Raw genomic sequence first — 24,876 nt, forward strand, 5'->3', positions numbered from 1 at the left:
TTTTTTTTTTCTGAAATAGTTTTCTTCATATTACTTGTATGGCAGGGTATTTAAAAATGTAATTGAATAAGTCTGAATGAAAACTTACTCGTAAAGTAAGATCTGAGGTTTCGAACATTCCGACACGCGCACGTGATTGGACAGATAGTGAGGCTTCGTTTTCTGCTGATCACGTGATTATCTGAAAACAATACGCGCTCCGGCACAGAGCTTCGTGAGAAATTGCGCTGCTTACCCGATACGCGCTTTGAAGCTTCAGTGTCATATGTAACATCACTACCATGAGCTTAATTAAAAAAAATTTTTTTTTTAAATATCAAGTTTCAAGTGTCTTATCAAGTGTTTTAAAAATATCAAGGCTTCAAGTTCATCAGAGTCTCGTTCTCAGGCTACAGAGCTGATCGTGTAATTACACATTATGTATTTTGTGTTTTCTTTGGAATGCCAGACACATTGCAACCTTCATTGACCTAGGATCCTGGACTGAAAAAACAGGAAGAGACCTTGAGGTAAGTTTAAAATGATGGAATTGTGTAAAGCTAATTTAAACTCCCATAAGTCTTTCCATCTTGTGAAGAAAAAAAAAAAGACAAAATAGCATTTTATGGTACTGCCTCTAGAGGGGCCTATAGGATCCTATGGAGATTCTTAATTGAGCAAAACAAGTGAAACATAAACTTTTCATATTACTTGTATGGCAGGGTATTTAAAAATGTAATTGAATAAGTCTGAATGAAAACTTACTCGTAAAGTAAGATCTGAGGTTTCGAACATTCCGACACGCGCACGTGATTGGACAGATAGTGAGGCTTCGTTTTCTGCTGATCACGTGATTATCTGAAAACAATACGCGCTCCGGCACAGAGCTTCGTGAGAAATTGCGCTGCTTACCCGATACGCGCTTTGAAGCTTCAGTGTCATATGTAACATCACTACCATGAGCTTAATTAAAAAAAAATTTTTTTTTAAATATCAAGTTTCAAGTGTCTTATCAAGTGTTTTAAAAATATCAAGGCTTCAAGTTCATCAGAGTCTCGTTCTCAGGCTACAGAGCTGATCGTGTAATTACACATTATGTATTTTGTGTTTTCTTTGGAATGCCAGACACATTGCAACCTTCATTGACCTAGGATCCTGGACTGAAAAAACAGGAAGAGACCTTGAGGTAAGTTTAAAATGATGGAATTGTGTAAAGCTAATTTAAACTCCCATAAGTCTTTCCATGTTGTGAAGAAAAAAAAAAGACAAAATAGCATTTTATGGTACTGCCTCTATAGGGGCCTATAGGATCCCATGGAGATTCTTAACTGAGCAAAACAAGTGAAACATAAACTTGGTCCAATTTGAAGCTCGAATTTGCTTTTTTTATGCAGTCAGATACATTTAAACATAAAAAATATATATTTTGCAAAAATAAATGTTTTTAATTCAAACTGAATTTTAATCAACATATGTATATTCATACAGTTTCATAAATATGTAATATAAAATATATATTTAAAACTATAAATATGCTATAAACTCATTGGTCTCCACCACAGCACTCAAATTTAAACTAAAATTTAACTGTTAAGTCAAAAAAGTCAAAATGACAGTGATTTCCTAGCAATAACATTATTCATGTTATAATGTGTCTGCGTGTGTGTACCGTTTGTGTGTGTGTGTGTGGGTATGTGAGTTGTTTATGCATTGGGGATATTATATAGTCTCAGCTCTTTGGTTTGGTATGTGTCTTTTGTGGATTGTGTCAGATTTTGTATATGTGACCTGGAGCACAAAAACCGTCATAAGGGCCCATTATTTTTTTATTTAATTTTTTTTTTAATATTGATGTATGGTTTGTTAGGATAGGACAATATTTGGCCGAGATACAACTATTTGAAAATCTGGAATCTGAGGGTGCAAAAAAAAACAAAAAACGAAATATTGAAAAAATCACCTTTAAAGTTGTCCAAATGAAGTTCTTAGGAATGCATATTACTGATCAAAAATTAGGTTTTGATATATTTATGGTAGGAAATACAAAATATCTTCATGGAACATGATCTTTACTACTTATCCTAATGATTTTTGGCATAAAAGAAAAATCTATAATTTTGACCCATACAATGTATTGTTGGCTATTGCTACAAATATACCTGTGCTACTTATGACTGCTTTTGTGCTCCAGGATCACATATATGTATTTTTTTTATTTTTTTATCTAATGTAGTAAAAAAAAGTTTTTTCGGAAACTTCATTCATTCCTATCAAATTGACCCGTGAGGGAAGGATTTGTAACTTTTTTTGAATTGTTTTATTACAACCACAGAAACTCTGCGTATCCACTCAATTTTTTTGTGAGCGTGTTCCCAATTCAAGTCTGACAAAAGTCATAAAGTCTCATACCATAATGATCAATGCTTGGTTTTAAAAAATAAACTAAAATCATTTTTGGGTCGAAATGATCCTAAAAGGATTAGGATATGTATGTATATATGTTTAAACAAGCCAGCAGTTGTTTTTAAAACTAACTGTGGATGCACATTTCCTTTTCCAGTGTTTTCCTCAACAGTGTACAGGGAATTCCTGTGGCATCTACATGCTGATGGTAAGAATGTTTCATTTGTCAAAGCTGTTAAATAATAAAATCAAAGTCTTACAGTGTTATTTGTATTTCACAGTATGCTCTCAGCACCTGTACATCATGCCCACTGACATTCACAGAGGTAAGTTATATTTCCACAAAAATATACCAAACTACTTTTATGTGGCTTTTTTTATTTGTTTGTTTTTTGTTTTGCACTCTTTCAGGAGAAGGTGCCATTGATTCGCCAGTGGTGGTGCATTCAGTTGATGGAGAGGTTTTGCCTCGAAGGGTATGACAGACTCTACAGATACAATTTCAGTATTTCGGCTGTATTAAGTCACTGTTGGCAAAGTGATACTAGAAAGGTGTTATACAAATAGAGTCAGGGCTGTATGTTAACTTTTTTTTCACATAGCACTGGTGCTACAGAGGTTGAAAGTTTTGTAGCACAGGCCAAAAAGTTGTAGCGCAAGTATAAAACGTCTGTTATCATGTCTGAAGCAAACACAAGTAATGGAGTTCATCACTTAAACAGGCATTTTTTGTAGCACGTGCAACATATATGTCGCACTGTACAGCCCTGAGAGTGCATATGCATTTACATATTTTACAAAGGCATGGACACTGAGATTTGCACACTGGACAGAAGAAGCATCCCAACTCCTTCAGGGAACACTTGAGCCTGTCTTTAGGGTGTCAAAATCCACCACCACCAAACAGTCACCCAGCAGAAGAGTTGTGGTTGAAGAGGTGGAAAAAAACATTTTAGTGGTCATATATCATGGAGTTGCATGCAAGTTGGATAAATAGTTTAATTTGTTTGTGCCATTATATATTTGTATATTTATGGGATTACAATTCTGCCACAATTCTGCGCGCGAAAGGCCATATTTTGAGCACGCAAAAGTGCGTTTTGCACGCGCACAAACTGAGTTTTGTGGAGAAAATGTTTGTCTCGCAAAGAAGAAAGTATTTCGAGCGCACGAAAATCAATTTTGCATTTAAAATAAGTTTTTGGATGTGTGCAGACCTTCTCTTTTGCATGTGCAACGTTTCACTAGCTTGCTCACCTGATGCCCGCCCTCAGTGCTCGCTAAATGCCAACAGCTCGCGTGCTCAACACAACCCAGCATTACAATGTGCCATAATTCCAGCCAATCAGAGACCGAGGCTGCTAAATTCTGATTGGCTGCCTTGACAACCAATCACAACATTTCTTGCATTACCTCGACAGCAGAAGAGGAATAATACAGTGCATGCATAATTATTATGCAAGTTGATATTCTGATCATAGTTTTTTCCAAGCAGAATTGTGGCAGAATTGTAATCCCATATATATTCAGGTGCAACAGCCTAACATTGTGAGAGACCTTCATACAGCTTGGTACTGGGTACACAATCACAGAGAGTGTATTAGACGATGGAGGGAATGAATGAATGAATGAATTCATTTATGAATAAATAATTTAAAAAATATACATTTTTGTGTTTCTTAGATGCAGACATTTGTTAAAGTATGCTGAAATAAGTAAAACATATCTTTAGAAAATTAATAATTAAATGTAAAACACACACTTATATACACATCTGTGTTACCCAAATAGGGTCTAGCAAATGTAAACTATTTTGTTTTTCTTTTATTTAATTTTACTGAATTGATTTAATTTGTGCAAATTTAATCGATATATTTTATAAAAAAAAAAAGTGTATTTATATAAAGAGAATCACTAGTAAAGGACTATTTCCGGTACGGATCGGGTAGTGTCAACAACACATGAAAACATTACATTATTATTAGTATTATAACAACAGTATTATTATAACTACCCGAAATTGCCGTAAATTGTTTCGTCATACAGACAGGAAGTAGACGCATTTCTGCACATGCGCAGTACAAAATACAAATCGTGTTTCCGGTACGGATCAAGTACCTGGTCACTACTCGATCCGTATCGGAAACACGATTATAGAATAGATGTGTTCACTCGCTGATGAGTCTCGATCAAACGGTGCTGTGAGATCCCGTGTGAAGCGCTTGCATTCAGCGAAGAACACAAATAACTCTGTTTACAGCCAGATGAAACCGCGCTGACTAACAGGAGAAACACTGTGCGCAGCGATACAGTTAGAAGACTTTTTAATCTACAAATTGCCATCATTTACAATAGATTTACTGTAGTAGCACGAAGACCAGTGGTTAATTAAAAAAAAAAAAAAACTCAAACAGTCAGAATAATTCAATTCCACCATATAAAAATGAGGTTGCTACAATACTTACAGATATTACTGATTTTGATAATGAACATAAATCTACATCTGCATCCTAACTTAAGCTACTATGAAATGTGTATTTCTAAGAGACAAAAATTTTTATATTATTATTAATATTATCAGGCAACACAAACCTGTTTCTTGATTTGAAACAATATTACTCATTAGAACGTGCAGAACTAAGAAACTATTTTTTTCTATTAAGATATTTTAAGGAACAATGACTGGAAAAGAGTAAATAATTCAAAAACGAAGTGTTTGTCGTGTTCTGACCATAAAGAGTAGTTTAAAACCACAATTAACTGTCTGGTTTTTACAACTTTCACATTGGAGCAAAAATCTGCCTAAAGAAATAAAAATTTGACATGTATCGTGATAATTATCGATATCGACTGATATGAAAAAACATTATCATGATCATTTTTTGGCCATATCGCCCAGCAAACATTATCGTGATAATTTTTTGGCCATATCGCCCAGCCCTAATAATAAGCCACAGTAGTTTAATGAACAGATGGCGTGGCTGGATAGGGAGTGAAAAAACGAGTGTACGTGTGTGAGGAAAACAAAGACAGAGTGTGACTAAATGCTTAAGGTGCGCTTCTGCCTACTTCAGCTGCCACAGCCAAACAGGAAAACCTTTAAATAAGAATAATTTTACCACTGAACAGCGCTGTATTCACATACTTGCATGCACTTTCCATTAAACATTAAACTGGAGATACATGTCATTGTGGTTTCACATTTACTTAACAATAACACTTTCTGCTGTGAGTGAAACATTCACACGGCTTCACCTCTGACCAGACCAAACACAAAGAAATTGAAATGTTCTTAACAAAAAAATATTGCTTAGTGAAATCACTCCTATCAGATAACGCACTGACTGAGCAACACTCTTTTTCCTTCAAGTCGACAATCTTTTTTTCACAGAATGATGTTAATGTTATGATATTCTCAAAAAAAAAATGATATGCTTGAACTTCCCAAACTTTAATTTGTCACTTGTAAGCCTTAAAGTGTTATTTTAAAAAATGATGAAGAGAGAGAGAGAGAAACTGTCAGCATTTACTCACTTTCATGTCTTTACAACCCTGTATGACTTTCTTCTGTGGAACACAAAAATAAATATTTTGAAGCATGTACAAGTGGATCTTCTCCATGAAATTACTGGAGCTTTCAAACTTCAAAAAGGACATGAAAGCACCATAAAATATCATAAAAGTAGCCCATTCCACTCATGTGCTATAGTTCATTCAGTCATACAGATTTGAATGTGAGTAAATGAAAGTCAGACCTGCATTGTTTTCTGCTCCATCTCTTTAAATAATAGATTAGATTGTAATATGAGAAAACTGCAGTTGAGGTGGAATTATGGGGTCAGAGACGGGCAAAGCAGAGTATCTTCCATTATTCTCTCTCTCTCTGATCTCATTCTCGTTGTGTGCCAGACCTCTCCCCCTGCGTGTGGGACCCTGATAACAGGATCTTCTGAGAAAGTGAGGAAGTCCTTTCAGGCCTTGGGTGTGTGCCTCACCAGAAAGACGCGCGAAGGGATTGTGTGCAAAAACGTGTGTGTGTGTGTAGCTGCTGTAGGAAAAGTTAATACTTGAGGTGTGCGGCCATGGCAGGTATCTGAAGCTGAAGGTCATGGTGTTCTGCACCATGCCAGCTGTGTCTGGTGCTCATATCCCGTACACAAAAGGCCTTGAAAAGAGTCCACCACAGCTGTGCATCACATGCAGTACAAGACTGCTATAGCCTTCAACTAGTCGCACATGTAAGAAAAAGTGAATGTAATTTATGGTATTGTTAAGAAAGAGTGGTTTCTCACCAGACATCAAAAACCAAAAGTGTAGCCAGCTACCATACATTAAAATAATGTATAATTATTATGCTGTGTATATATTGTGATGTGTACCATTATTTTGAGTTTACTCTGATTTGAGTTTTATGCAAAAAATGTTATAAATATAATAAAATATACTATTTAATAGTCAGTTGCCATTACTAAAGCACATGGTATCAAATAATCAAAAGCCTTAGCTCACCTAAAAATGAAAACTCATTATTCCTGTTGACGTCCCATTGACCCATTTTATTTATTTAAAGGGGTCATATGATGCGATTTCAAGTTTTCCTTTCTCTTTAGTATGGTAGGGACGTAACATTTCCGTCTCACGCTTGAGGTATTCGGCCAATCACAACGCACTGGATAGCTGGCCAATCACAGCACACCTCGCTTTTTCAGACCGATGAGCTTTGTAAAAATCATAGCATAGAGGAGAAACAATAATGTACAGTATGTGGAAAATAATGTGTTTTTTTGAACCTTAAACCGCATAAACACATTTCATTACACAAAATACTGTTCTTTTTAGCAACATCATATGACCCCTTTAATTTTTTTTTTTTTTACATTTACAAAATTTACATTTTTGGGTGAACTATCCCTTTAGCAAAGGACAAGAGACATAAAGATGTATCAAATTAAATTTAAAATGATCAAGAAAAAAATTTAATAGAATGTAAAATATTTTTATATTATTATGTTATTTTACTCAATATTCTATTATATCTTTGATGGATTTCTCCCCTATAATCCTATAGGATATTCTTTCAAATGCTGTACAGTTTGTTTCAGGACCCACAGATGACCTCAGATGGAGAAGGAAACACGTTTACGTGTTGCACTGCACGTCCTGGATTTGTGGGAAGATGTTTATGTGATCAGAGTGTGAATGTTGCACAGGTGGATGAGGGTGAGACTTTGTTATCGGTTTCTCTGACTGGTTCATCCTCTGATATCCTGCCACAATACTCTCACATATTCTGCAGCAATGTTTACTAAACAGAGCAGAGGGAGTTGTATTTGTTTTTGAGAATTTATCTATTGATCTGCTTATAACGGCAGACATGGAATTAACTTTGCTAGAATGAAGAATTACAGTAGTACCATGAGAGTGTCAGAAGTACTTGTGTGGACATGAATTTTATTTCATGGGAAAAGTTGAAGAAAGGAGAAAAGCAAACCAGTTTGCTGTTGAACAGCAGGGCAGTACATGCAGTGTGTGATTTACTGAAACTAATTCAGAGTCTGGGTAAAAGAAAAAAACCACGGTAATGAAGCTTTGGTGTACACATAAATATCATTTCAGTGTCCTTTTGTTCTGTGGAGACCTGTTGCAAAGAAATAAAGCACTCTGAAAGAAAAGAAATCTGCTCACAAAACATTTGTTACAGCTTTCTTGCATTTTACTGAAAAAGTACACTACAAAATCTTTTTACTGTGATTATCATCATGAAGAAAAATCTAAGTTACCTAAGTTACATGGGTTGTTTATAAAATCTGGAAGAAACGGCTCAGCTGAGCACCCGAAATGGAGGGATTCAGTTAATTATAGAGGCATAAATCATAGACCACCCATTGTGTCTGAGATTGTAAAGAAACCTGCTTTGGTGTCTTGCAAAAATGGGGTTTACCTTAATTCTAGCAACATAATAATGGGTAAAAGATACTTATGAAACATAAGTCACTCTAAACAATAATCAAGCATTAATAGAATTATTGATATCCACAAAAATAAATAAAAACAAATATATACAAATAAAATTAAATAAAAAAATGAAGAAAAATGTGCTTGCAGTTCTCATGTTATCATTGAGCCCTTGAGTAAGACTTAATAACATCACAGTGACTGTTCCTGGCATAAGATGTTTCAGGGTATTGTTTTGGGGGGCAATCTGAACTGGAAAAAGTGTGAGTAGTGAATATTTTAATCTAATCAATTTTACAGCATATATTTTACTTACATTTTCTAAGCAGATACTTCAACATGCTTATTGAAATGTTATAATTTCACATTTTAATAAGTAGTGTATTGATGAACGTGACACCATCATGTTTTCTGCTGTGTTCCTGTGCACACATATGAGATATGTAATCTCAACTCTGACACGGAAGAAACATACAGTTATTTAAATGTGCTTCGGCAGTCAGAGAATGAAGCCTCTCCAGCGTTTGGACATACAGTTAAAACGAAATCTGAATGACCTTATTATTCACAGTATTTTCACAGGTGCTGCTAAATTCTGAAGAAAACCCACATTGGTTGTGTCCTTTACTTTCCTGAACTCCTCCTGGAAAATGTCTCCCAGGTTAGATTACTTTGGCCCAAATGTTCTTCTTCTGCCTGCTCAGTTACAGATGTTGGTGTGTGAGTCTGCTGAGCAGGCACTTTGAAAATAAAGCAATCTTTTCATTACTAGAATATTTAAGATCTTTTTTTTTGTTATTGGGGTAGAAGATGTAGGCTAATTATACAGTACCATATGACCATATTTGATACTAAATATTCTCAGAATTTAAATGAAAATTCGAGGCTAATTTTTTAAATATATTTTAATGCAAAGTAAAACTTCGTTCAGCTCTTGCACCGAGATACATAGTGAATAAATAATTTCCTAATATAGAAAACCGGAAGTGACACCAAAGCACCCACCTCCCGCAATATGAACACAATCGCGCAGGGTCTCCAAGGGTATTATGTGTATCTGCGGCGCTCGTGGTGGTCGTGACTAGGGTGCTGCGGTCGTGACTTTCGCCTTCAGTAAGGCAGGAGCTTGAGGACATTGGTAAGATCATCATACACTTCATGGTCTTCTAATATAAATGCTTTTTCTGCAGAATGTTAACTGCAGGCCATTTCTACTTTAAGAGTAGCGGTGCATAGCTTTCTGAACATCTTAAATTAGGATTATTCCTCACAGTATATTTTAAAATGATAAGACTTATAATAATAATCGCTTGTAATTCGTATGACAGCTACTGTATATGCTTGTACAGAGTTAACCTTTATTTGACTACAGAGAGTTCATGCACGTGCTATGCAAACCCTTCTCTACTGACCTTCACACAGATTGTGTCAAACTGATATTATTAGGTCGTGATTGTTTCACTTGTACAATTAGATTAATAACAAAGTACTAACTTTTTTTGCGATGATTTAAATTAAATGGCCTCAAATGTTGTTAGTTTTAATATGAATCCAATTTCAATATTTAATAACTGGAATAGTATTGTAGTGTTTCAAGTTACATTTTCAAATGACTGTTTTAGTATAACTAAATTGTAATTTTTGAATTGTGATTTGCTGGCAGATGGATGTGACATTTTCTTCAGGGTCAGCCCTGAACACTTGTCCTTCCCAGTTAACCCGAGTCCTTTTGGGTTGTGCGTGTTACCATGTTTATCTGTCTAAATTAATTATCACTACTAGTTTGAAAGGCACAATATTCATATTGCAGGAGATTTTTTTTATTTTATTTGGTGCTGCTTGCAAATACATTTTGGTGATTATAAACATTTATGAGAAAAAAGTGAAAATGTGCAGTTGTTACTTCATGAAGCTAATTGCAGCTGATCTGACCCTAAAAAACCGAATGTAGTTGTTGCACTCATATTTAATTTACTTGAATAAAAACAGTTAATTTAGATTGAGTTGCCTAACAACACATTTTTAAAGTGTTTTTAAAGCTGTGTGACCATCACATGATTTGCAACAGTGACGTTTTAATCCTACTTGAATAAAAACAGTTAATTTAGATTTTGAGTTGCCTAACAACACATTTTTAAAGTGTTTTTAAAGCTGTGTGACCATCACATGATTTGCAACAGTGACGTTTTAATCCTCTCTGCCAGTTCTGTAAATATTAATCAACAATGTCTGGAATTCTTGGGAATGTAGATTAAGGTCCAAAATGGTTTGACGTTAATCTGTACAGCCAGAAAAATACAGTTATACATTTATTACATGAGCGTCTACAGATGTTATTTTTAAATGTGAGTAACTGACACAAGGTTATTTCATCCATTTACTTCTCAGAAAAAGATGGTGAGCACAGAGTCACATGATTAAGTAGCTTTAGATAGCAGTTTAAATTCTGTCTGTATTGCATGAATAGATTAAACCAGCACTTTACAAAATCATTTAGGATTTTAAAGCCGCTCATGGAGAGTTTTTTTTTTTTCCCCCCATAATAGAACATTTGACTGGCTTGTCCTTGGTCCTTGAACTTGAGTTTACTTCCTCTCCTAGTGTAATTGTTATTGTTTTTTCAACTTTTTTTTTTATGACTGAGTGATAAAAGTTCCTTTGTCTAGAGATTTATTTGGCTCTCATTGTTCCCATAATAAAAGGTAGAAGTAAATAGGTAAGCATACCAATACAATTTCTCAGACAAGGAATTAAGATTAGTGGGCCGTCCTGAAAGAGCCCAGGAGACTGTGTAGTTTCTCTGGAAAAGACAGTAAGAGGTTACATGTCAGGCCCCAGCGGACATGAGGATTGGTTTGATCTGATTGTGTGCAAGTTCTTTCCCGGTAGGGTGTAGCCCGGATGCATTTTCCTATCTCTAGCTTGCATGTGTCCAAGCAAGTTAGCAGAGTGCATTTGGTGCATTGCTTCAGTGTGACTTTTTTCGGTGTGTACTTTAATGCCTTTAGTTATTTCTGGACAAATTTAAAATGTAGTGTTTCTTACCCTTTTTGTTATCCATTTGTTGAATGAGACTGTCTCAAGGATGCATGTTTATCTTGCCTGCAGTGTTTGTCTCTTGTGCTTTGGATTATTAGATTAACGTGTAACCTTCAACCTTTGAAAAAATAATTTTAGTCCTTGAGATGTCTTTCAGTCCATAGTCATGTTTGTTAAACTTTATAATGATTTAATTTGATGGTCTTTATATATTAAAAAGATTAAGGGTTTATGTGAGATTTGATGTGTGATTTTAAGTAACATGTTTATAATTCTTATATACACAACAAGAATTAGATTTGATTACCTTATATTAACTATGAACTACATACGATATTTGTTATTTAAAAATTAATTTATCACTCCACCAGCTTAGTTTAAAGAGCTATGAGAGCGAAGAGCTTTCTGTCATTATTAGCTTTTAAAATCATTATTAGCTTTTAAAATCAGAAATACTGTGTGAAAATGTCCACTCAGTGTAATATAAAGAGGATCTTTATCACAAAATGAACAATAATGACCATGAAAATACTTACATTTACATTTAGTCATTTAGCAGATGCTTTTATCCAAAGCAACTTACAAATGAGGACAATAAAAGCAATCAAACTAACAAAACAGCCATCATATGTAAGTGCTGTGACAAGTCCATGTTAGTCTAATGCAGTACACGTAGCAAGTTAAAAAAAAAAAAATCAATAATATGAAAACTAGTAGAATAGAATAGAATGTATGTATGTGTGCGTGTATATACCTAGTTCTAAACCTGTAATGCTGTTGGGTTTTTCATTAAAAACAAAAATAATCTTCATGCAGTTCTTTTCCGTTTATTGATAGTTCATAGTGACCACATCTATCAAGCCCCAAAAATATGATCAATATGACGAATGTGATATTAGTCTTCTGAAGTCATATGATATCTCAGACTAAAACTAATAACGAACTGATATGTTCACTGATAATCATCCCTAGTGAATTTCCACAATGACATATGTAACAGAAAAGTGTGATGCTACACCAACACACACAGGTGTCAAGTAAGTTAAGGTAAAAGTTCAAGACCACTGTCATATCACCCAGAGAAACAAAAATAAAACATTGCGTAGTGCACCTTAACCAGCATTTCAATAAAATATCTCTATTTAAGATTAGCTAACAGCCTTTTTTTGTTGACATAAGGAATCTAACTTTGTTTTATGATTATGAGTTATTGTGACTTCACAGTGATTTCAGCAATTCTCATTCTCTTGCAGCAATTATTTGAGGCCACGATGGATCATGCCAGGACAACAATTTCAAAAATCGTAAGACATACTTTTCATACAAGCTAATTTTGCATGGCATTATAACGGAGTTGTCTGAACCAATGATTTACCATTTGAGAGGTAACAAAGAAGGCACAATCTTTGACTTTATTGCAAAACATGAGATCTGTGATTGCTGAGATGTAAATGCTTCTTTTTTTCAGTTGAGAAGATTTTTAGGCACTTTAACTGAAACCTTTTTAATATGTTCCTGACATTGGTTTTCCTTCTTGTGCTTCAAATGTTCTATATTCCAGAGAAAAGCTGAAACCTCATGACTTAAAACATGACCAGCCTTTTAAGTGTTTTTACAGTGAAGAGAATCCAGGACAGTTTTTTATCATGGTGTCCTGTAACTCCGTTTTTCCAGTTCAATGGGGAGCCGCGCGCCTACACTCGCTTTAACCTGACCCAGAACATGGAGGGTGACAACAGCCATGTGGAGATGAAGCTCTCATCTGACATGGATGATGAAGTGGAGGCTAACGGTGTTGGGGAAAACATAAACCAACATAATCATCCTTATTACCCCAGCAAACTGAACCAGCGTTCTTCCAAAACCGTCTGCGGATTTGTCATTGGCATTCTGTTCCTTTTCATTATTGGTAATTATATACCAATATGCTGGTATATATTCAAGCTTATTATGTGGCCCTCTGGGATAGTTTATACTGATTGGTCAAATGTTTTTGTATAATGACCACTAAACTGTAGTAATTTCTATGCATTAAAAACAACTCATACTTATGTCTTTTAGGATACCTCATTGGTTACCTGTCTAACAGAAGCACAGACAAAACAGAAATCAAGTCCAATTGTCCGGTCTTTAATGAGATTGCCCCAGTGAGAGCAGAAGCAGTTTATTCATTGGACTGGAGTGATCTCAGGGCATTGCTGAAAAAGAAACTGACAACCCCCAACATTAACACCAACCTCAAGTAAGTTAACACAGCTGCACGTTTGCTTTTTCCATACTGTTTGAGCAGTTGAGCAGGTATTCAAATTAAACTTTCTTTTTCTCTTTCTCCCTCTTGCAGGGAATTCTCTAGTGCCAGTCACCAGGCAGGAAGCACAGAAGATGAGGCACTTGCTAATAAAATCATGGGGAAATTCAAAACTTTTGGAATGAGTACCTGGACAGATGAGCACTATGTGAAAGTCCATGAGCCTGGTTCCTCAAATAACAGAGTCCTGTTCCGTGGTAACATTGTGGGAACAACTGAGGGCTATTTGGCATACAGTGCCGTTAAAACAGTGCAGGTTAGTTTTAAATGGGGATGAATGTTGACAATCAACTGACAAAAAAAGCACCGTAAAATTAGTTTGTACAAATCGTGAGCAATATTCGAAATCTTCTATATGCTCGTGTTAAAAATTCAACTCTGAGAGAAGTTGTACATTTCTCGAGTATGTCTAACTGTTGTAATTAGGGGTGTAACGGTACACAAACATGACGGTTGAGTATGTACCTCAGTTTTGACGTCACTGTTCGTATGGTTTCGGTACAGCAGGGGGAAAAAACTAAACAAAATTGATTTTTTTATTAAACAGTGGTTTACTGAACAAATTGCTCTTTCTTTAAATCAATTCAATTATAACTAAATTTTTCTTAGGGATAAAAATCTACCTCAGCTTATGTTCTAAACTATAGGGAGCCTTTTACATTACTATAAGGTTACAATTAACAACGGAGCTCAACTTAAATTCAGTTACTATTTATTTTTAAATATAAATCAACACTCACCTTTAAAAAAAAATTGTATGCAAACATGTATGTATATGTATGCATACAAGTATGTATATATGTATATGTGTATGTATGTATGTGTGTGTGTGTTTGTTTGTATGTATGTGTGTGTATGTGTGTATATGTGTGTATATGTATATATATATATATATATATATATATGTGTGTATGTATATGTATATATACAGTGGGTACGGAAAGTATTCAGACCCCCTTAAATTTTTCACTCTTTGTTATATTGCAGCCATTTGCTAAAATCATTTAATTAGGACCATGTGATATTTCAGTTTTTCTTTTTTAATAAATCTGCAAAAATGTCAACAATTCTGTGTTTTTCTGTCAATATGGGGTGCTGTGTGTACATTAATGAGGAAAAAAAATTAACTTAAATGATTTTAGCAAATGGCTGCAATATAACAAAGAGTGAAAAATTTAAGGGGGTCTGAATACTTTCCGTACCCACTGTATATATATATATACACCTTGCTACGTGTACTGTGTTAGGCTAACCGAGACTTGTCATTTGCACTTATATATTGTTGCTCTTTTGTTAGTTTTGACTGCTTTTATTGTCCTCATTTGTAAGTCACTTTGGATAAAAGCGTCTGCTAAATGACTAAATAAAATGTAAATTGCACATAATGCAATTTTTAAATTAAAATATTCTATTTGTTGTTGAAATATATTCAGTGGCTGTCATAACTTGTTTCATAACAGATTTATTTAAACATACATTAAATAAGACATTACTAACAGGTAAAGTAAAATATAATGAATATTTAGTCTAATATTTCGCAAAATGCTTTTATCTATACTTCATTTCTCTAGCCAACTAATGAGCTGTGGAGACTGATGACTTCCTGAGGTAAATGAAATGCTATATGACATTTTGTTTACAAGTTGTTTTATTGACGTCTTTCCACGGTTGAAACACTGATTGAGTGATTACATGAGGCATGAGATGTTCATTCATGTTTATTTCGTGTTAAAACTAGTAAAGAGGAAGGGATCGCTGATAGCATGTCTATTTGACGTCTGCATTTACATCTGCAAGATGTATTTTTTAGAGTGTTTGCTCATCTGCAATAAGTCTATAGGATGTTTCCTGTCAGACGTTAAATAGACATCTAGAAAATGATGTTTATGATTTAGAATGTATGTAAAACTGACATCTTAAAGACGTTTATCAGATGTTTGGACACAGCATATGCTTTCCAGATGAAGCGATCTTTAACAGACATCTTGCAGACGTACGTGTACTATCTGGGATGATTACGCCGTTTGAACTGAGGCGTTTATACAGCAATCTGTCACGCCACATCAAAGAGCGTCAAAATGGAGTTTATTGTTTGAATTTCCTGGAAAAAAAGTACATAATTTGAAAGATGAGACTTATCTTTCTCATCTTTCTTATCAAAAGTAACAATATATAAAACTTGAAGTTTCCAGTGAGGTTCCACTCGTGCAGTTGTTATAGTACTGTATTTGTTTGGTGCACATGTCTATGAATATGTGTACAGTTACACCCCTACTTGTAATTATTACACACTTATTTAAGACTCTTCAGACCAAATGATCAGTGAGAGCAAGGGTACACCTGAGCAGAACGAAGGAGTCTCTAAACACATTTTAAACTTTTTAAAACATGAAAATGGAAAAAGCAACAAAATGGACAAAGACATTCATCTAGCAATTTTCACACAGGAAAACAACGGAATAACAATGCAGACATACACAGAATAACACTTTTGGTCTGAATGGGCGCTAATTCACATGACATAACAGTAGCTGAATTTTCTCAGTTACTTTTCAAAAAGTAGCCATTTTGTAGGTGAATATTCACTGCGTTCAGCACTGTTAGTTCTCTGTTGGGATACGCCACCCAAAAATTAAAGTGAGTGAGTGAAGTGTGGCAACCCATACTTGGAAATTGTGTTCTGCATTTAACCCATCCAAGTGCACACACACAGTAGTGAACACACACACCTCCGGAGCAGTGGGTAGTCATATTACTGCGGCACCCGGGGAGCAGTTGGGGGTTTGGTGCCTTGCTCAAGTGTCTCACCTCAGTCATGGTATTAAGGGTAGAAGAGAGCGCTGGTCATTCACTCCCCCCACCGACAAGACTTGAACCTGCAACCTTAGTGTTACAAGTCAGACGCTCTAACCATTAGGCCACGACTGCCCCAATTAAGAATCTCTACTAATTTTCTCACCCTCATGCCTTCCCAGATTTATGACTGACTTTCTTATGTGAAAAAGAAATTAATGGAACCCTCAAAGTTGAAGCTTCAAAACAACCCATGACTACCCAAAACTACTAGTTGATTAAGTTGTGAAACTCATGCGAGAAGTGAGGAGCATCATATCACAAGTTTACAATAAGTTTCACAATGTGCTGACGGTTGGAAGCAACAGTTTATAGTTTAAAAAGTTTAAAATATTAGCAATTTTCTCTCACACACTTATCGTTTCACTTCAGCAGACATTGATTTATAAGGTGGGGTTTTATGGATTACTGTCGTGTTTGTTTTGCATAGTTTTTGATGTGTCAACTTTGAGGGCCCATCCACTTGAATTATATGGACTAACAGAGATGGATTATTTTTTCTAAAAATTTCAATTTGTGTTCCATAGAAAAAAAGAAAGTCATACATCTGGGATTAAAATGTGAATATAATTGAGATACGAGGGCTCCAGTAGAAGTTTGTACTGAATAATGACATACATTTCAGCCTGTTCCTTATTACTTATTCTGTTGTATAGGGTGCAGCTCTGTATGCCCATTATGGACGTACAGAGGACTTCAGGCGCCTGCAAGAGCTGAATATTGACGTGAATGGAAAGGCTGTCTTGGTCAGAGCTGGACTCTTAAGTTTTTCTGAAAAGGTAGGTTATCTCACACATTTATATTTTAAGGCAGTTATTATTGATATTTACTTATTTACCCTTTTGTTTTCATTTGCTTAATACAGGTTGCTAATGCTGCTAGCTTGAATGCTAGTGCTGTGCTAATTTATCCAGATCCTGTTAACTATAATATTAAAGACGACACTGCTCTTTTTGGCCATGTAAGTTGTGGAACCTTTCTTTTATCAGAATATTTTTGCATTTCAAAGTTTATGTAAAGTTGATCTTTTAAAATGCTCTTTTCATAGGTCCATCTCGGGACTGGTGATCCCTTCACTCCAGGATTCCCTTCCTTCAATCATACCCAGTTTCCCCCAGCTCAGTCATCTGGCTTGCCCAGCATTCCAGCCCAAACTATAACCATAAAACAGGCTACTGAGATCATGAGGTGCAGTTGTGATTGCCATTCATTTCTCTTGCTATTTACTATCACTGTATAACAGACTTTTTTCTAGGAATTTAAATGTATGTTTTGTCTTTAGGACAATCTTAAGAAAATATATATGAAAATATATTTTTGTGAATACAAAACAAAACAAAAAAATCATGAGGAAAAAAAGAAGAATTTTATTCTTAAAAATGTAAATGTAAATCTGGCCTCAGAATATAATATGGGTTTAGAGTCAGGAACAACCTACAGCAGCAACCACGCAACACAACCATCTATCAACCCCATGCAACAATGCACTAAAAACACTCTTGGAAATCACCCTAGCATCCTGGCAGCAACTTTTGAATGTGCAAGCACCACTCACATTTTAATCAGAAGATTCAGACAATTCAATAGTTCTGTCAGTGAGGTTTGTTAATATTTCCTGTATTTACATGTTTGTCACATTTGTTTACTCCTGTCCTCAAACAGTAAGTTAGGTGGTCGGACTTCCCCTGATGGCTGGAGTGATGGGATGCTTCGGGATACCATGTACAGGCTTGGCGATGATGGCGACATTATTACAGTGGAAGTAAACAATGTCCTTATTCAGAAAAAAATCCACAATGTGTTTGGAGTCATTAAAGGTTATATGGATGCAGGTACTCTATTCTGTTATATTCTGCTTTAAACAGCTCTGTAGATCAAACTAGTAATTGGTCCCAGTCCCTGATCACTTAATTTGGGTCTTCGTCCTTTGCTTTAGATCGTTATATGGTGATCGGAGCCCAGCGAGATGCATGGGGCCCTGGATTTGCCAGAAGCACAGTCGGCACTAGTTTACTGGTGGAATTGGCCAGAACTATCACAGACATGATCAAGAATGGTACATTAAGTACAAGCAGTGATGTCTTTTTAAATGCATAAATAAATGTCATTATATAATGAATTATACATGTTAATTTTGAATTGAGAATAAATCTGTTGATTTCAAGTGCATCTTTATTTTCTTCCAAGATGGATTCAAGCCGAAGAGGAGCATAGTTTTTGCTAGCTGGAGTGCTGGTGAATTTGGGAGTGTTGGGGCCACTGAGTGGTTGGAGGTTTGAATGCATCTTTGGCTGCCTTCTGTTTAACAATAACCATGTTAAATATGGGAGTAAATGCTCTGTGTTTGTATGATATAACAAATAATAATAACAGCACAAATAAAAGTAAACAACAATAACAAGAATGTAAATACAATAATAAACCAATAATCATACATATTTCCATTCCTTTCTTAGCAAACTTAAAACGGTCATTTGAAAATATGAAAGTGAATGAATGTATTTACTGTATTTAAATGCAGTGTGTACATGGTTTTTGCGTTTTTAATGGAGTACTTGTCAGTAAATACTGCATTGTAAACACTGCCTACTATTTAAAAAAATAGTAAGTAAAACACTGGGGATTATTCAGCAATAAACTGCTATATTGTCACATTGCATTATAGTTATATCATCGTGGAAATATTACATTTTGTCCAAAATATCTTATCTTTTGGGATCAAAAATGGAATATACAGTATGTCTGTGCACAATACACATACTGTACTATATACTGCAGAAATAGTAAGAGTACTGTAGTATGTTAATATTTGATTTCAAGCAGCCTGTGCATTCAGCAGTTACTGTAAGTCATTGAATTTATTTGTGTTTTTTTTTAACCCTCAGGGCTACCTGACCTCCTTGAGTTTGAAAATGTTTTCTTACATCAGCCTTGATGAAGTTATTTCAGGTTTGTAAAGAGTCATTTCTTGAATAGTTGATGAACTTAGATCTTGAGCTGATGCTGATCATCTGACATTCTCTTTAGGTTTTGACTCTTTCAAAGCAACTGCCAGTCCACTGCTGTATGAGTTATTAGAGAGCACAATGAAACAGGTGATGTATCTTAAATGCTGAATCTTTGGCATCAATTCAAAGCTGTTTTACCTGTCCTAAAAAGAGAAATAACCTCCCCCCCCCATGCAGGTCTCATCTCCAGTTGATGCAACCAAATCCTTGCATGAACAGTTTGCTGGATCCAACTGGGAGAAGTCTGTGTATGTTTGTCCCTCACTGCTTATGCTCCATAGTTTGATTTTAATTTCATGTGGTGAAGCACCAAGTTTTTTTTTTTGTATTATTTAAATACTATTATAGTATTTATTCATATTTTGAATGAACATTTATCTTTATATTATCATTTTAGTGTAAGTTGTAGTAATTTTATGTCATTTTTAATACTTTAAATATTTCTATATATCTTTGTGTTTCTTTAAGTTTTAGTAATTTTAATACTTCAACTTAAAACTTACATTTCTAAATTTTAAGTTCTTCAGCTAATATTTATATATATTTTTATTATAGCTTCATTTCATTTCATTTCAGTTTTAAGCTGTTAAACACATTCTGATCAAACACATTCTATATATATATCCTATATAATATCCATATCAACACATTTTTTATTTTTTCACAGAATGGAGCCTATGGGTTTGTCTCACTCTGCTTATCCATTCCAGACCTTCTCGGGTATCCCGTCAATTTCGTTTCGATTTACTTCGGCAAGTATTCAGGTTTTTACTGAAGGTGTAGAATAGATTCAGGTACAGTTTGTTTCATGATGAAAGATAGGAAGTAAAGATGTTGCTGATGTGTTTCAGAGTACAAAGTCATACCCTTTTGGAACTATTGAGGATACTGATCAAAATCTGGAACGGTACACTTCCTACAACACTCTCAAACTCGCCAAGACTGCAGGTGAGGTGGTCGGACTGGTTACGCTTCGGCTGGTGCATGACCACTTGCTCAAGCTGAACATGGCAAAGTATACCAGTGTCATCCGCAACTATGTGTCCCAAATCAGGTCTAAAGTTGAATCATGCCAAATGGTGAGTCTACATGGTTATATGTCTTTTTGTGACTCCCAAAGAACTTAAGCTTGATGTTTGATGAATTTCTGTAAAGTGCAGAAAGGCTACAGGGAGTTCACTTTCTGCATTTTTCTTTCGAAGTCTGGCCGCCTTCCTTCCACTGTGACGATGCAGTGGCTTCTCTCAGCTCAGGGGTCATACGATCGTGCTGCCAGCACCCTTGTTTCAGCCATCCGAAACAGTGACCTTGAAGACATGGAGCAGTGTCGCGTCATCAACAATCGCATTATGAGGGTAAAAAATAGTCAAGCTATTTCATTCTTTCCTGTGTTGATGTATTTCATGTTGAAAAAGGAAGTTGAGATGGAATATATCAAAGGGCTTTTTAAAATATCGAATAGCCTTTGCTGCTGCTGCTATTGAAAGTTAGAAGCAAGTGGTATTAGGATGAGGGTAATTTTATTGGACAAAATTTGGATATGATGGCAAATCATCAATATTTCGGTTTCGCTTTCTCAGAAGAGAAAGATAAATTTTAAATGCATATAATTGCTAACTGTGTTAGATACATATTAAATTAGTATAATGGCTAAGCAATTTACTTTGTCAACTTCTTTTGGTACAATAGCATATACAGTATAGTACCTCAAAGCTAATAGACATGGGCTAAAAGCAACAAAATGCCAGCCTTAAAACCTTTTTAAAGGTTTTTCAGATTGCATTCTAAGGATATACAACGGATACACCAATGTGGATGTTAACATGATGCATCTGTTTGAAGGTGGAAGGCAGTCTTCTCTCTCCCTATGCGTCTCTGCGGGAGAGTCTGTTCCGGCATATTCTGCTGGGCTCTGGACCACACACTTTGGCAGCTCTGGTGGATCACCTTGAAGCCATTAAAGGAGGGCTTGAATCTGCTGACATTGACCAATTCAAGAATCAGTTTGCTCTTGCCACCTGGACCATCCAGGGTTGTGCCAATGCATTGGCAGGGGAAGTATGGGATATGGATAATGAAATTTAGACAAGCAGATTCAGCTTACCTCTTTAATTATGTGATAACGTTGAACCGTCACTCAAGGCAAAAAAGGAAAATTAAAGAAGAAAATTATTTTGGTGCTCTATTAACATAAATTTATGATAAGTGGTTTATATCAGTATTTACAGCAGTAGTTGATCCAAAAATAGAACATTATGTCATCATTTACTCACCATCATGTCATTCCAAACCCCTTCTGTGAAACACAAAAGAAGATATTGGAAGAATGTACTGGTCACACTTTTCCATGAAATTGCTGGAGCTATCAAACTTCAAAAAAGACACAAAAGCATATAACATTATAAAAGTAGCTCATATTACTCATGTGCTATAATTCATCCTCTGAATCCATACAGATCAAAATTCATAAGGGGTTTGATTGACATCAAGGTCGACAACTCAGAATTTCTATTCTTGGGTGAACTATTCCTTTGAGATCTAGTTTAGATTATACAAATTTGGAATGTGTTACTTACTGGTTTGTTATTTTCAACATTTTCAGACTTCTTTTAGGAACTTCTTGCATTATACCGGAACAGTCTGGATTTAGAGGGGTTTTTATACAGGCTCAAGTTTGACAATCAGCCATTGTCATTTTAATGTTTGTAACCTAACTTACCTGTGATCATAAAATGACTCGTAAAGCACAGTATTTGTCCAATTTTCCGGTTGGATAAAATTTTTCAGGGGCTTTTCAGATCAGTTCTGTCAAATAATAGAAAGAAGCATTCCTATGTGGCTCTGAAATTTCTATTTATTAGTTTTTTTTATTTATCAGTGACAGGGATCACTATAAATAGCATTTTGTAACGCCTTTTTTAACAAATGTATAATTATCGGAAGCAGTGCCTTCCATAATTATGACAGTTATACTGTCGAAATGTGAAAGCAGCATCTGCTATGGAGATAACCTTGTTTTCAAAAGCTATGACCACAGACTACAACATTGTATTTCTTAAATGATAATTAAAAAAAAATCAGTAAATTACAAGTATGTATCAGTCTTTGGCATCCTCCTTTTGAATCAATGTTATACCTGATCCAGAATCATTATCGGGAGCAGTGCCTTCCATAATGCGAAGAAGATGATGGTAGTTTTTGCCTACCGATGTGTTGATATCGAGGGCAGTGCCCCTCATATTTCACTGTGGTGTGAATGTAATAATTGGGAACAGTGTTTCCTATGATGATGTACAAAATCATCTATATTCACACACTCTTACAATAGAAGTTATCTGTTGTGAGTCTTGTAATCTGTTGTCAGTTTTTCATACACAATCAAGTGCTGTTACCTTCTTTAGCCTTGGATTAATCAAATGTGGAACAGGTGAGGATCACAGCAGAGATTAAAAACATTAGAAACATTCTCTGTATGATCCTGTCATGGGCTTCTACAAGATTCTGTTCTGTTCTCTTATTCGGTTTTCATATTTCTTTTGTTTCTGGTGTATTATTATTTGTGCCTTGTAGATTATGATGAAGCCTTTAAGATGCTTTTTTTCCCTTCTCTTTGTTCTTCTTTGTTTTCTCTTCTTTGTGTGTATTTAACTTCACTCTTGCTGTTTTACTTGCAAATCAAAGTGAGATTAAATAAAAAAACAATTCAGCTAATTGGTTTTAATGTTCACCTTTTGATGCCAGTATCATCTGTTTATTATTATATCATGGTTGTCAGAAGACAACAATATGATTCGAAAAGTGGGAAATAATGTTTATGCACTGATAAAAAAAAAGACAAACACTTATGCATGACTTTGAAATATGTCCTGTTTGAACACACACACACACACACACGTACGTCTGGTTTGCTATCCTTGTGTGGACTCTCAATAGGTGTAATGGTTTTTCTACTGTACAGACCGTATATTCTATTGCCCTACACCAACCCTACACCTAAACCTACCCCTTACAGGAAACTTTGTACAATTTTAGATTTTCAAAAAAACTTCATTCTGTGTGATTTATTAGCTTGTTTACCCGTGGGGACCTCAATTTAGGTCCCCACCGTGACATGAGTCCCCATAAGTCTGTCTGTATTCAAGTTTAAGTCCCCACCAGAATAGAAAAACAGGTTCACACACACACATACACACACGTGTGTGTGTGGAAGAGATGAAAATGTAGATCTAAAAAAAAAGTCCATTGTGACTTGCAGTTTCATGATTGTTTATGCATATCAATATCTTAAAAAATGTTTCTGAAGTATGCTATGTCAGTAGTAGTTTTGTTGTAGACAAAAGTGGTTATAGAATTACACGTGCACTGATTCTCAGTTTTATGATTAGTCTGCAAGTTATTCATAAAATGTTTGAACAACGCATTTAAACTGTGGACTCTACTGTGACATCTGTGCAAGCTCTTTGTGTTATCTAACTGGCATAAAGTACAGCCACTCTCATTTAAGATCGCTGACTAAATTGACACTAAAATTATGTTCTATTCATCACTTATTGAACCTCAAATGTTAACCTGGATGTGTATGAGTCAATCAGCCAAATAATAGCCAAATATGTTTTGAAATATTATCTGTAATCATAGCTTGTATGTACAATGTCACACCAAAATAAAAATAAAACAAATACATTGTACTAATAGGTTAAATGTTTGTGTATGTGTGTATTATGTATATATATTTTAAATGTTTCTCAAAATAAATTCTGACATGAAAAATATAACAAAAATTAAATTAGAAGCTGGCTACTTTCAGCTACGTCTAAGCTCAATATGTACAAACAGACAGTGACACCAGTAGACGTCCTAGGTCATGTCTATAATTTTAAATGTATTAAATATATAAAATCGTAAGACAGTATTTGTATGGACCAGGGACTTGTCTGCATTTCTTCAAATGACCACATGGTAGAACTAGAGTACTTTGAAGGATTCACTTTGAATATCATATGATTGCCATAATTAAGCAGAGAGTTTTTATCTATTTAACTCACATCTTAACAGCAGTCAAATATTATTATTATTATTTTGTTGGTTTTCTTTTTAACAGCCTGATGGCGATAGTCTTTATAATAAAGATGCGTTTCAAAAGCAAAATACGTCTTCCCCTAACCCTGTGGAAATATGTCATATTAAATACAAACTCAAAGTCATACCAGTTATTTGGCTGTAAAGCTGTAGAATAGATATATTTTGAAACTATGTTAGAGTTAGCTATTATGATGTCGTTCATTGCCTTTATAATGAAAGTCTCCTGTCTCTTTAAGAGTGGGTTGTCAA

The 24,876-nt window shown here is 35.0% G+C and overlaps 1 protein-coding gene and 1 long non-coding RNA gene across 3 annotated transcripts in view; both read left to right on the forward strand.

Annotated features, from left to right (window-relative positions):
• The window catches only part of LOC107660322 (uncharacterized), a 4,307-nt gene extending 1,612 nt beyond the window's left edge, over positions 1–2,695 (forward strand). The window contains exons 1-3 of one of the 2 annotated variants that reach the window (XR_001630997.1): positions 1,088–1,165; positions 2,540–2,590; positions 2,664–2,695. This is a non-coding gene — a long non-coding RNA (uncharacterized LOC107660322). Of the gene's footprint in view, positions 1–1,087; positions 1,166–2,539; positions 2,591–2,663 lie in introns of those variants that run through there. The other variant, XR_001630996.1, reaches the window with a different exon arrangement.
• Positions 2,696–9,344: 6,649 nt separating this feature from the next.
• Positions 9,345–23,242, forward strand: LOC107660323 (transferrin receptor protein 1-like). Its single transcript, XM_016449613.1, has 18 exons — positions 9,345–9,475; positions 12,630–12,680; positions 13,051–13,285; positions 13,438–13,618; positions 13,718–13,940; positions 17,194–17,316; positions 17,403–17,498; positions 17,586–17,725; positions 18,200–18,369; positions 18,474–18,593; positions 18,725–18,810; positions 19,423–19,486; positions 19,565–19,632; positions 19,723–19,793; positions 20,213–20,297; positions 20,397–20,624; positions 20,748–20,900; positions 21,388–23,242. The coding sequence occupies exons 2-18, from the start codon at positions 12,648–12,650 to the stop codon at positions 21,628–21,630; spliced, it is 2,319 nt and encodes a 772-aa protein (XP_016305099.1). The 5' UTR covers positions 9,345–9,475; positions 12,630–12,647; the 3' UTR covers positions 21,631–23,242.
• Positions 23,243–24,876: the final 1,634 nt, after the last annotated feature.

Source organism: Sinocyclocheilus anshuiensis, unplaced genomic scaffold (assembly GCF_001515605.1).
Source record: "Sinocyclocheilus anshuiensis isolate Anshui unplaced genomic scaffold, SAMN03320099.WGS_v1.1 scaffold1599, whole genome shotgun sequence".
In the NCBI taxonomy this organism is placed as follows: Eukaryota; Metazoa; Chordata; class Actinopteri; order Cypriniformes; family Cyprinidae; genus Sinocyclocheilus; species Sinocyclocheilus anshuiensis.

Bases quoted from the DNA above. Each gene is read 5' to 3' on its own strand.
- LOC107660323 (XM_016449613.1), top strand. From the start codon at position 12,648: ATGGATCATGCCAGGACAACAATTTCAAAAATC. The intron at 17,317-17,402 runs GTAGGTTATCTC...TGCTTAATACAG, and splicing joins TCTTAAGTTTTTCTGAAAAG to GTTGCTAATGCTGCTAGCTT. The intron at 18,370-18,473 runs GTACTCTATTCT...CCTTTGCTTTAG, and splicing joins TAAAGGTTATATGGATGCAG to ATCGTTATATGGTGATCGGA.